This window comes from Mastomys coucha, unplaced genomic scaffold (assembly GCF_008632895.1).
Source record: "Mastomys coucha isolate ucsf_1 unplaced genomic scaffold, UCSF_Mcou_1 pScaffold9, whole genome shotgun sequence".
Taxonomy (NCBI): domain Eukaryota; kingdom Metazoa; phylum Chordata; class Mammalia; order Rodentia; family Muridae; genus Mastomys; species Mastomys coucha.
The window spans coordinates 19,519,163-19,531,694 of NW_022196915.1; the positions used below are offsets into that span (position 1 = coordinate 19,519,163).

The window sequence follows — 12,532 nt, forward strand, 5'->3', positions numbered from 1 at the left end:
ACTGTTCTGAGAATGTCCTAGGATATACAAACCAAATACTAAAATCTATTAACCAATATGAAGTTTACAATACTCTCACAAATATGAATTGTTCCGTATATACTATGGTTGCTACTGCTGCATGCATAGACTAGCCCACAGTAGATGTGCAGTAAGTAGAAGGCAGGAAGGATTTAGACATTTGCGTAGAGCTGGTTTATATGACTTTTTAGCTCTCTAGTGATGACATTCCTGCTCTGAACTTTGCACTGGCTGACTGTGTGACAGATAACCCCAAGCACAAGCACACAAAGCAACCATTTTATCTGCTTACTGTCCACAGGTCAACAGTTGGGGGCTGAGCTCAGCGGAGCGATTCTGCTGCTGCTCTTGGCTAGAGTCAGTCAGTCACGGGGCTGGGGTCTGATGGTGGATCAGTTGAGGCTGGTTGTTCTTACTGCCTTCTCTGTGGGGACTCGTATCCCAGTGGGCCCACAGAATAATTGACTGAAGAGGAGTTGCTGGTCACAAGGCTCAGATACACGGCTCTCTTTATGCCTCTGCTTAGGGCACACTGGCTAATGTTTCTCAGAACCAAGCTAGTATTGTGGCTAAGGTCTACTTAGCATGAGGTAGGAGGTGTCATACATCGGTGGGGAAAGATGCAAGAAGGTGGGGTTCGCTGGAGGTGGCACACAACTCAAGATTCCTCTGGCTGTTTCAGCTTTCCTCTGCTTGAGGTGACCTTAACTTCAAGTCTTAGATTAGACACATTCTGGATTAGGTGTCCATGCATTCTAATTTTTCCTCTATCAAGGAGAACCATTGTAGGAAAATATCTTGTTCCAAGACTGTTTTCTTAAGGATCTAATATATTCTTGTTGTTTTGTGTTTGTTTGAAACAGAGTCACAGTGTAGAGCCCAAAGCTTGTCTTAATCTTGAGATCCTCCTGCCCCAGCCCTCCAAGTGTTGCACCATCACATCTGATTAAGAAGTTCTTTTGAGACCATAAAGAGTATAAATCAGAGAATGGGAGCCCATTTTACAATGAGCAGACTCTAAGGAGAGCCATATGGTCCCAAAGGCTGGTCTCATGACTTAGGTGGCATTCATACATTGTGGGGCCTCACCACTCCAGGACTCTTCAGGGTAGAAAGCAACTCAATTTGTCTTGGCCAAAGATGAATATTATGTTGGCTGGGCATGTGGCTTCATACCTGGTACAGTCCATAAATGAAGGAATATCAAGTCAGTAGGGTGCCCTCTGATGTCCTTGCTATGATTTTCCCCCAAAACTTATAGGCTAGAAGCCCTGAGAGTTGGCTAGAACAGCCACAATACCTGAGCAAGATCTGCCTTTCATGTAATGTCAAACTAGCCCATATTTACCAACTGTTCTTTTTTTTCCTTTCACAGTGAGACATTATTTGGTGAAATGTCCTCAGAACAGGTAGGAATATTTTCTTTGTTGTTTAAAATAAAACGTTTTGATATTTTATGTTCCTTGCCTACTACCAATAATTTGATTAAATACATTTTCTTACTAAGGAGTGTTGATCACAAGGAAGCCAAATAATGTATGTTCTGCATATATTTGCATTTGTGAACAGTTCTCATACCATTCATAATCCCCACAGGGTCCAGATAACATGCCACTCATGTTGGTCCAACTTATATCTTTTTAGGAGATTGAAAAGTGTCCTGTGGGGCCATGTGGGAACTTATGACTGATCTGAGCCACCTCTATCCATTTTCACCACTAACAGTTCTAATCCTTTTCCGTGAGTGCTGACTCGACTCATGTTCTACTTTCCCCGGTGACAGGCCTCATTGGGAATATAGTGGTTTTAAGATTCAAATTCTTTGAAAGCAAATGATAAATAAAAACACCACCCAACAAAGAGACATTCATTCCAAAAGTAGGAAGTAGGCCATCAAACCACTGCCACACACATATATTATAACTCCAAAGTAACTATTAAAATAACTCTATCCCCAACACTAAAAAAATAACTAAAAATCAATATAATCCTATAAATATATTCAAGTCACATAAAGAAATAGAACAACAAGAGTCATAGGAAATGAGAACAGAATAAATAACAAAACACTTCCATACCACCTATCTTAAATTGGTCTAGATGCATCCGAATCACAGAGCCTGGCATAGTAGGTAATATGAGTCCCAACTGTATTCTGTTTAGTAGAAACTCACTTCATACATATGGCATAGGTAGGGTGAAAGCAAATGGATGGAAGAAGAGACACCACACAGTAAACAGTCTGTGTATATACACTATACTATATATCTCTTAAAGTAGAACACAAAGAAAAACATTTACTGGTGGTGGGATGGAACATTGGATGATAAAATGAGCCAACCCCTGGGAAACAAAGGCCCTAAATTGTATATGCACCAAACAACAGAAACACAGAACTCAAATAGTCAAAACTTAAGAGCTTGAGGAAGTTGGAAAGATCCATGGTGATTTTTAGCAACTAATAGGCTTGGCCTAGGTCCCCAACCTACAAAGTCATTGAAGACATAAATAATACAGTACTGTACCCAATTGGCCCATCCCAAAGAACCAGCCTATGAAAGAATACTTTCTTTTGCCATGAACCCATAAAGCATTCACCAAGGTATATCCTAGGCTCTAGACAAACTTCAACAAATTTATTAAATAAATGGAGTCATACAGTATAATGTTTGACTACAGTGAATCAAAATTGAAAGCCGCAGCAAGACAACAGTGAGGTAATCTCTAAACATAGAAGAATGAGGCACCATTCACTTTGTTACAAGCAGAGTCTCAAGAGCAAGGGACCAAACACAGGTACAACAGTGAGGTGAGCATACTCAGTACAGAGGTCAGAGGGTACACAGGATCCAGAGGGATCCTCTGTGTAATCTGACATGTTAAGCTCTGACAAGGTGCAGGCCAATTCTAAATAGAAAGCATATACTTTTTATCAAGTGGTGTGTGTTCCCTAGACAACCATAGACAGAAATGTGAACTGAGACACCTTTTCTCACAGCATGAGTATCAACATAATTAAATTTAATTATGTCATCAAGATAATTAAAGAGTCTTGGTCCTAGATATGATAGCTAAAACTGTAAAAGTTTCTCAAAGAAAACAAGAGAAAATGCTTGTGTCCTTGGATTGGGTAAGTGACACTGTGCAAGATTCATATCGGGTAAAAATTTAGAAGCACTGAACTTCCAAAGTCACAATTATAAAGATGAAGAGATAAGCCACCAAATAAGAAGACATGTTAACACATCAGGTAGGTGATGAGCAACATGTTTCCAGATACAGAATTCTTCCAACTGGATGATAAGATGACAAATAGCACAGTTAAAATAGGCAAGAGTGAGCTGAACAGGTATTTCCCTAAAGATGTACCAACAGCTCATAAGGATGTGGAAACATGCCCAATATCTTTAGTCATTAATTAGAGAGATGCAAATTAAATAACAATGTGATTCCAGCATAGCCCCACCATAATGCCCATGATCCAAGAGACAGAGGATGCCAAGTGTTGGCATGGATATGCAGAAACTATATCATGTACACTGCTCACTGGAGAAGCCACTGGGGAACATAGTTTGGTAGATTCTTAAGGTATGACTCTTAATACGACCCACAGACTGTACTTGGGATCAACCCAAGTGGAATGAAAGCGTATACCTACACAAAGATCTGGGTGGAATCAATCACAACTGCTCTATTCATAATAACCAGAAACTGGAGACGATCCAAATGTGTTCATCAGCTGGAGAGAGTAAACAGAACTCAGCAGATCCATCCGATAAACTTCCACTGGGCCACATAACAGACCAGGAAAGGGGCCATTCTCAAAAAGCCACAAAGTGAAAGAAACCGGTGCAAAATTTACAATTGTGTGCTATATTAATGAAATGCTTAGAAAAGGGAGATTTATAGAGACAGAAAATAGAGTAATGGTTGCTTATAGCTGAGGTTGAGCATGGGGATTAATTGTGGCTGTGATTAATGTGGTATGGACTAAGTGTAGAACTTTGGGGCATATGAGTGCAGTGTCCTAAAGATGTATTGTACTGATGATTACACAACTTTGTAGGTTTATAAAACTGCACTGAATTGTTTACTGTGAGCTACAAATTGTACTGGACATTAATTATGTTTCAACAAAGATGCTTGTTTCTTTCTTAAAACCATGCCCCCTCATGCTCCAGGACTAGGGTGAAGCAGGTGAGTCATTTGGAGGGAGGGCTATAGTGGGAGCAGTAATGGCTGCACACAGGCCAGCCTCTCAGCTTCTTCTCATCCAGGAATATCTGGATCTGCTTCGTGGAGAGCTTGCAACTCCTCCTGTCTTGGCTCCTCCTCCCTACTCCTTCTCATTCTCTCCATACAACAGTCACATTTGAAGGTGGTGGCTACTGTGTCAAGAAGTACAGCAAGGATGTCATCCTTGTTTGATGGACTAGAGTTTGGTCTTCCTTAGCTCTGGAATATACAAGTGTGTTAGTCATGTTTCCATTGTTGTGACACAACACTTGAGAAAGTCAACCTTAAGATGGGGAAAGGCTCATTTTTGCTTTGGAGTCTGCGGCAAGGCACATCATGGCTGGAGACTATGACAGAGCACACCTTCTCATCCCATGGTGACAAGGAAGCAAAGAGAACAGGGAGGAGTAGGGGGAGTCTTTGTTTGCCCATTGGTTTTGCTTTAATAAGATAACAAACAAAAGCAACTCAGAGGAGAAAGGGTTTACTTTGGTGTACAGTCTAGAGAGGACACAGTCCTCCTGGAGAAAGTATGGTTGCAGAGGCATGAGGCCAGCCTGTCACATTGGACCAGCAATCCAAAGGCAGAGAGAGAAGAGAAAGTTAAACCTCAAGCTCTACCCCAGTGATGTACATTCTCCAGCAAGGCCTCAGCTCCAAAAGGTTCCAAAACCTTCTTTCTTTTAAGATTTATTTATTATTATATGTAAGTACACTGTAGCTGTCTTCAGACACACTAGGAGAGGGTGTCAGATCTCATTACAGATGGTTGTGAGCCACCATGTGGTTGCTGGGAATTGAACTCAGGACCTTTGGAAGAGCAGTCAATGTTCTTAACTGCTGAGCCATCTCTCCAGCCCCCTCCATAACCTTCTTTAGCAGAGCCAACAAGCTGGAGTCAAAATGTTCAAACATCTAGGTTGTGAAGGACATTTCACATTTAAACCATGACAGGATATCAATGTCCTTTTTATGAGTGTGTCCCCAATGACCTAATTTCTTCCCATTAGGCTCTGCCTCTCAAAAGTTTCACCACATCTTGATGGTACCATGGACTGGTGACCAGGACTTAATTCATGGCCTCCAGAGGACTTTTAAGATCTAAACTATAACACAAAGGTCAGGGTCATTGTCTTAGAGTTTCTATTGCTGTGAATAGACACCATGACCATAGCAACTCCTATAACAAAAACATTTAATTGGGGCTGATTTACAGTTCAGAGGTTTAGGCCCTTATCATCATGGCAAAAAGCGTGGTGGCAAGTGTGGCAGTGTGCAAGCAGACATGATGTTGGAGAGGCAGCTGAGAGTTCTGTATCTTGATCCACAGTTAGCAGGAAGAAACTGAGACGTACTGGACCTAACTTGAGCATCTGAGACATCAAAGCCCACCCCTAGTGACACACTTCCTCCAACAAAGCCATGCCTATCCCAACATGGCCACACCTCTCAATAGTGCCAATCTCTACAAGCCTGTGGCTAATTTTCATTCAAACTACCACAGTCATAGAGTTCTACCTAAATGTTATTTGTACCTCTGTGCCAGCCACACTGGGGGCTTCCAGTGATGTAGTGGATGCCCAGCCCAAAGCTTTCACCATAGAATGCTTTCTGCTGAATTAACTATACTTACGTGTTTGTAAAAAAACCATTTTCCTCCTTCAACCTGAAACCATGGTGGGGCCAAGCCCGACCACTGATCTGCCAGGGAGCACTCAACCTCCTGATCAGAGCCTAATGTGACCTCATGTGGGCCTGACCCCCTCCTGCAGTGCCTGGCTAGAGAACAAGTCAGTCCCTTCCTTCACCTTGGCTTGGAGCTGTGTAAACCAGGAACTTAAACCTGTCCTTTTTATGACAGGGACCCATGTCCTGGTGCCCTCTTTGGTTGCTTCTGTGAGAACTGGACCACAGGCCTCAATCTGGGACATGATCTGTGTCTGTTTCTGTCCTCTGATCACTCCCATCTAAAGGGAAAATGGCAGAAATCACCAGACCAGGGCCAGAAGCCAGGAAAGGAAACCCTTAGGCAGGGAGGGACCCTCAGAAAGAGGTCACATGCTGGTGCTTGGGACAATGTGGTCACAGGGAAATGGGTCATGCCAAGTGATTGGGGCAAGATGGAGACTCTAGGCTGTTCCATGACTTGCTAAGAAAAGTTCAAAGAAGAAAAGTAAAGCTTATTATCATGTGTTCTGTCCTGAGGCAAGAAGCTTCTGTGGTCTGGGAGGTGTGGCGTTGGCCTTTAGGACTGATAAATTCTTCCTTTCCCCTGACCGAGTGTCCTTAGGAAGCAGATGTCCCAGAACAGAGCAAGCATTTCAAAGTTCTGTAGGGCTTTTAACATGCCTTCTCTTGAAAGGTCAGCAATGAGAGCAGCAGCTCATATGAAATGGCTCTAAAAAAGTCCCTGAAAGACAGCTTTAAAACAAAATTCTGCAATAACTCAGAGCTGTGATACTTCTTGGGTACTGGCCCAATTTAAAAGGCTGGAGAGAGAGAGGGACGGAGACAGAGACAGAAAGAGACAGAGAGAGGAACACACAGAGAGAGACAGAGAGTGTGTGAGTTGGGAGTAAAGTAAAGGCAGTTCCTAGGTTGCCCATCTCCTGGGTATAAGACAGTGTATGCTCACAAAGAAGACACAGGAAGATCTTATGTCTCCTGACTGAGCCTTTCTTCAGTTGTGTGGTGCTCACTGTCTCTTACACAAGCTGTAGTTAGGATGTGTTAGAGCCACAGTCCATGGGTTATCTTGAGTTTCATTTAATGTATTGTCCATATTTCTCTGAACCATCAGAGACTTTTTTAAACATTCCCTGAAGTGAAAGCGAGGGATTTATTCAATAAGTGACATGCCAGGGTCTCAGGGAGGCAGAGGTGCAATTTCAGAGACTCTAAGATCTTAAAAGTTAGCATTCAAGCATTTTATGGTCAAACAAGTATTGGTCCGATGAAGCCTATGCTTCAGTATTCATTAACAGGGTAGGTGGTAGAGGAGCTGACAGAGCAAGATGGCCTCAGTGGCTCTGAGATCACTCTGTATGTTGGGCTAACAGTGAACTTGGATGATGTAGCCCACTTGTGAATGGTTCTGGGAAAGCTGTCCATGGGAAAAGGCTTTGACAACCAGCTCACAAAGGAGCAGATTTTATCCTGGTGCTCAGAATATGCTCACAAATAGGTCACAGGGAGGGTGGAAACAACAAAAACTACTGTACTATGGATTCCAGACCCTGACAGCCCTTTCTGGAGATACTGGCTGCAGCCTAGCACATACAGAATACGACTTGCCTTACTCTCAACTCATGCATTGAGAACAGATTCCACACTAACTATATAGTTAGGACATTGACACTGAAGATAGTCATTGGTAGTGATTGTTAAGTGATTGTTATGAACCCGACACAATGTGAGATGCTAGGTGGGTCATGGTATAAGACCATGGCAGGGTAACACTATTTACCTATCTTAAAAGTGAAGTTACACAACCTCTAAGTAGCTCCTGGCTCCTCTGAGTAGCACAATGTCAACTGACCTTGAGATTTTTGGTGGCAGTTGAGGGCTCTGGAGCATAGGGTGAGACATCTGAAAAGTTGTCTCATTTGCATGAGCTCTTAGACTTTTATCTGTGGTAGCTGGCATTAGGGGGAGGAGTGCTCCTGTAGTTACTAATCTTTATTATTTTCTTAAAAGTAAGAAGATAGTTGCCAGTGTAGCTACAGAAACTAACAGTTCTTCAAGATTCTACAATAAAGATTTCATGGTACATGTAGTATCTGTGCGATGCATACAACCTTGAAGAAGTGACCAGAGAGCCAGTTGTAAAGGAATAGAGAGATCCTTTCTGTGATACAAGTTGAGCATTCATCTCATCAGGACAAGAAATTAAGGAGATGGACAGATCAGTTAAAGTAAAACCTTCCACCATTATGTGAAGTATGAAGCACTCAGGAGACCCAAAAGGATGCTAGAGGGCCCTGGCAACATTGTTCCTTGAGCCTCACTTGCTAAGGGTTCTCTGTGTTCAGATCTTTGCTCTCTAGCTGTCTTATTTGAAACGGTAACAAATCTCCATGTGATATGTGACAGACATCTCTACCCAGGGGATGAGAAACACCTGCTCATTCAGTGAAGACTAGAAATGACAGACCACAAGGAACACAGACTTCACAATACTCAGGCCCTATAGGAACACAGACTTCACAATACTCAGGCCCTATAGGAACACAGACTTCACAATACTCAGGTCCTACAGGAAGATGGTCTTAAACTAAGACCATCAGAAGGCATCTGTAGTGTGGTTTCATGGGGGCTCCTTAGTTCCCAGTGCTAGCACGTCTCATTGTGGCTGGTATTAGGATGAACAATTTGGTGGCCAGGGCAACTGAAAGGGACCCATGCTGTGGATCACAATTGTGATTTGATGTTACATTTCGTTAGCAATGGAGGCTGTGGTTGGGTATAGAAGGCTTAGCTGTAATCATGTTCTCTGGTAGAATCAGCTTGGTGTACGGTAGTTTCCCCCCTTCCTCTCTGTTCTCCCAAATGCTCCTAGCTCTCAAGCAGAGACACAGAATTTCTACTATGTATATGATTTGGGTGTGTGACATCGCTCATTCCAGACAATTTTCAGGAACAATCTGTCCTTCTCTGCTCACTCTTGGACCAGAAATTTTGGTCTTGGGCACTAGGCAGTTCCAGCTTTCAATACTCCAGCACTCGTGCTGATCCATTCTTCTTCTACGAGGGAACAAGTCTGAGCAGTTGTACTCAGTCTAGTACAAACATAAAACGTACTGGAATGTGGATGTTCCCTTCTGGTACCAGCTCTTTAAGGAGCTGGCTTTATCCCAGAGCAACTGTTCTAATCCAGCTCAAGTGACAATCTTTTTGTCTTCGTTTTCTAGTTCTTTGTTGCCCAGGCTGGTCCCAAGGTCCTTGCTTCAGGGTTAATGAGTCAGGGCAACCCGGACTGAATTCCACATCTCTTCCTTGAGAAGGGCCTAGTCTAGTCTAGATTTGTCAAGTCTAGATATCTTACCTTAGAGGGATGAAGATTCCAGGTATCATGTCCTTTCTCCAGTGGCTTGCACAAGACACAGGCATAGCAATTACTACTAACTTTGTTTTCTGACAGACAAATAAAAGAAAGTTTACCAAGGATTTGTTCAAATCCCTGCAAAATCGAGGTCACAAGCTTTATTAGCATCATGGGGAGGCAATGTGTTAGTCAGTGGGTCAGTCTTTCTCTCCTTACTACTTGCCTGGTCTGCCCTACATTGCACTTGGCTAGATACCACTGTGAGTGTGGGAGAGCATTTGTCAGAGCAGGGCATGGCATACTATGTTGGGCAGAAATTGGTGTTCAAATTGAAACTGTAGTCCTTCCTTCTACGCTGAAATATGAGCATCAAGACATGCCACCCTAGTGGCAACATTTTATTTCCAATGAAGTGCTGTGAGATGTTCATGTTGTTTACATGTACTGGATTCCTGTTTGAGGTATGTAGCCTTTGGATGCCTGTGATTGCTAATTTCATTTGTCAACTTAACCAAATTTAGAATCAGCTGGGAGGTTATGGAAGGACATCTCTGCCTGTGGCCATGATGGAGCTTTGGCAGGGAGGGCGGTGGTATCTGAAGGGAAAGACTGGCCGTGAGTACACACAGGACCATCCCATGGGCTGGGGATCTGGACTGAATAAAAGGGAGCAAAGGAGATGTGAGCACAAGCCACCCCACCTTTTCACCCCATCCCCACCTTCCTTCCTGGCCCACTTTGGTGTAGACTGGTTTGCTCCTTGAGCCATAACAAATCCTCCCTCTCTCAAATTGTTCCTATCACAAGCAGAAGAGCAAACAATACAATGGCCCAACTTATTGAATTCACACTATTCCACCTGACATCTTAATAGCCCTGTGAGATAGCTGGCGTGGACTGATCACCCATTTTATAGACTGAAGGGTGGAGGCTCATGGAAATGAATGACTTATCTAGAATCACTTCTGCAGCTACAGTGTCATCTTCTGCCCCACTTCCAGCATTTGTTCACTAACTCAAGATTCTGCCAGTTCTGAAGCAGCAGTTCTTTGACCTTGTGGGATAGAGATTTCAGGAGGTGACCAGACAGGGACCATGGCACCTCTTACAAGACACTCATACCACACTTGTGCCGCCTCCTGCCTCTCCCACGCTGGAGCCAGGAAAACAGCCCCATTTAACAAGTTCCCCACAAACAGCATGTCTCTCAGATTGCACTGCCCTCTAATTTAGAGGGAGTTTCTGGGCCTGGTTTTCCATTTTTTTGGTTTGACTGCCACCAACAACACTTGCCTCTGTGTCAGAGACAAACTGGAACCCTGTTCCGATTCAAGATATAGCATAACTTTTCTTGTAAGTTAATCATAAGGTGGGTATTCATAGTTGAAAAGCCTCCCCAGGCTTGGCTCCATGGGAGAAACGGACTTCGGAGAGAAAAGTGTGGCCTGCACGTCACCATGATGACTCACTGTGTGCTTGGAATCTTGTTGAACTATGAATTTAGAACTAAATTTAGTGGGATGCAGCCTTGCTGTTTTGTATGAAAATGCTGGTGACAAGACAGATCCTTTTCAGCTTTCTAAAACCCCTGGGCATAGTGGCATATGTTCATAGAAATGATGTTACAGAAACATTAATTGTGCATGAAAGAGCTAAAAAATTAAGCCCAAATAAAAGGAAGAGAAAGTAGAAACATTTAATTCTCCTGTGTGAGAGGTGTCCTAAGGATACCTGAATTCAGAGGCAAAATGGAAACACTGTCAAAGGATATCAGCAGAAAGGGAAGAAAACTGTGAACTTAAAATAAGTCCAGGATTAAAGGGTGTCTTAGTTAGGGTTTTACTGCTGTGAACAGACACCATGAACAAGGCAACTCTTATAAGGACATTTGATTGGGGCTAGCTTACAGGTTCAGAGGTTTAGTCCAGTATCATCGTGGTGGGAGCATGGCAGCATCCAGGCAGGCATGGTGCAGGAATACCTGAGAGTTCTACATCTTCATCTGAACACTGCTAGGAAGACTGATTTCCAGGCAGCTAGGATGAGGGTCTTAAAGCCCACACCCTCAGTAGTACATGTCCTCCAACAAGGCCTAACCTCCTAATAGTGCCACTTCCTGGGCCAAACATATTCAAAACTCCACAAAGAGAGACGAGGAAAAAATGTTGCAATAAATGTGTCAGCTCAGTGGAGGAGATCTATGCAAACCTATGTGAAAAGTCTATGTGAAAAGTATTAAGTAAATAATAAATATGAGGAAGCAAGGAGACAGATACAGGCCATGGCCATCCTCTGTGCCAATCAAAGACTATGTTTCTTCTCTAACTGATAAACTTAGTGGTAAAGACAATGACACGGGACAGTTCTTCACTGACAGGACAGCCATAAACCACCACTAACTTGTTGGCAATTGCTTTGACAATAGGTATGAAGATGGCCTTGAAGATGGACCTCTCTCTTAACATGGAAATTCCAATTTTCAGGTTCAAACTTAAAAATGACAGCTTAAAAATGGGAAACAATTTTGCACAAATATGTTAGAGAATGAATAAGTTGTTCATATACTAGAGAATGGCTATGTAAACTATAGCTTATCTCCTCATTGGAAAATATACAAATATAGGCTAAATACAAATAAAAGTGTCATATTGAAATTTAGCACAATTTCTTAAAGATATATAAAATATAGTGTTAAATTGTTTAGTCATATAAAATCCTGTTCATAGCAGCTTTATTCCTCATGATTTGAATAGGGATGGCCCCCATAGACTCATGTGTTTAAATGCTTGGTCCATAGGGAGTGGCACTACTAGGAGGTGTGGCTTTGCTGGAGTAGGTATGGCCTTGATGGAGGAAATATGTCACTGGAGGCGGGCTTTGAGGTCATATATATGTTTCACCCTGTGCAGAATCCAGTCTCCTCCAGGTTTCTTTCTGGTCAAAATGTAGAACTCTTGGCATTTCCAGCACCATGTTTACCTGCATGCTGCCATGCTTCCTGCCATGATTGTAATGATGAAAGTGTTAGCCAGGCCCAATTAAATGTTTGCCTTTATAAAAGTTGCCTTGGTCATGTTGTCCCTTCACAGCAATAAAACCCTAACCAAGACATTCTCCAAACTGAGAAACAATGATTATTTTGGTAACTAGATGAGTAAACTATGAGACAGCCAAACAATGGAACATTATTTGGATACACACACACACACACACACACACACATGTATATAT

At 42.7% G+C, this 12,532-nt stretch overlaps 1 protein-coding gene across 1 annotated transcript in view; it reads left to right on the forward strand.

Annotated features, from left to right (window-relative positions):
- Positions 1-12,532, forward strand: part of Vstm4 (V-set and transmembrane domain containing 4) — a 91,918-nt gene that overhangs the window by 49,732 nt on the left and 29,654 nt on the right. The window contains exon 5 of the mRNA XM_031361506.1: positions 1,397-1,430. Within this exon, the coding sequence (XP_031217366.1) occupies positions 1,397-1,430 (34 nt within the window). The remainder of the gene's footprint in view (positions 1-1,396; positions 1,431-12,532) is intronic.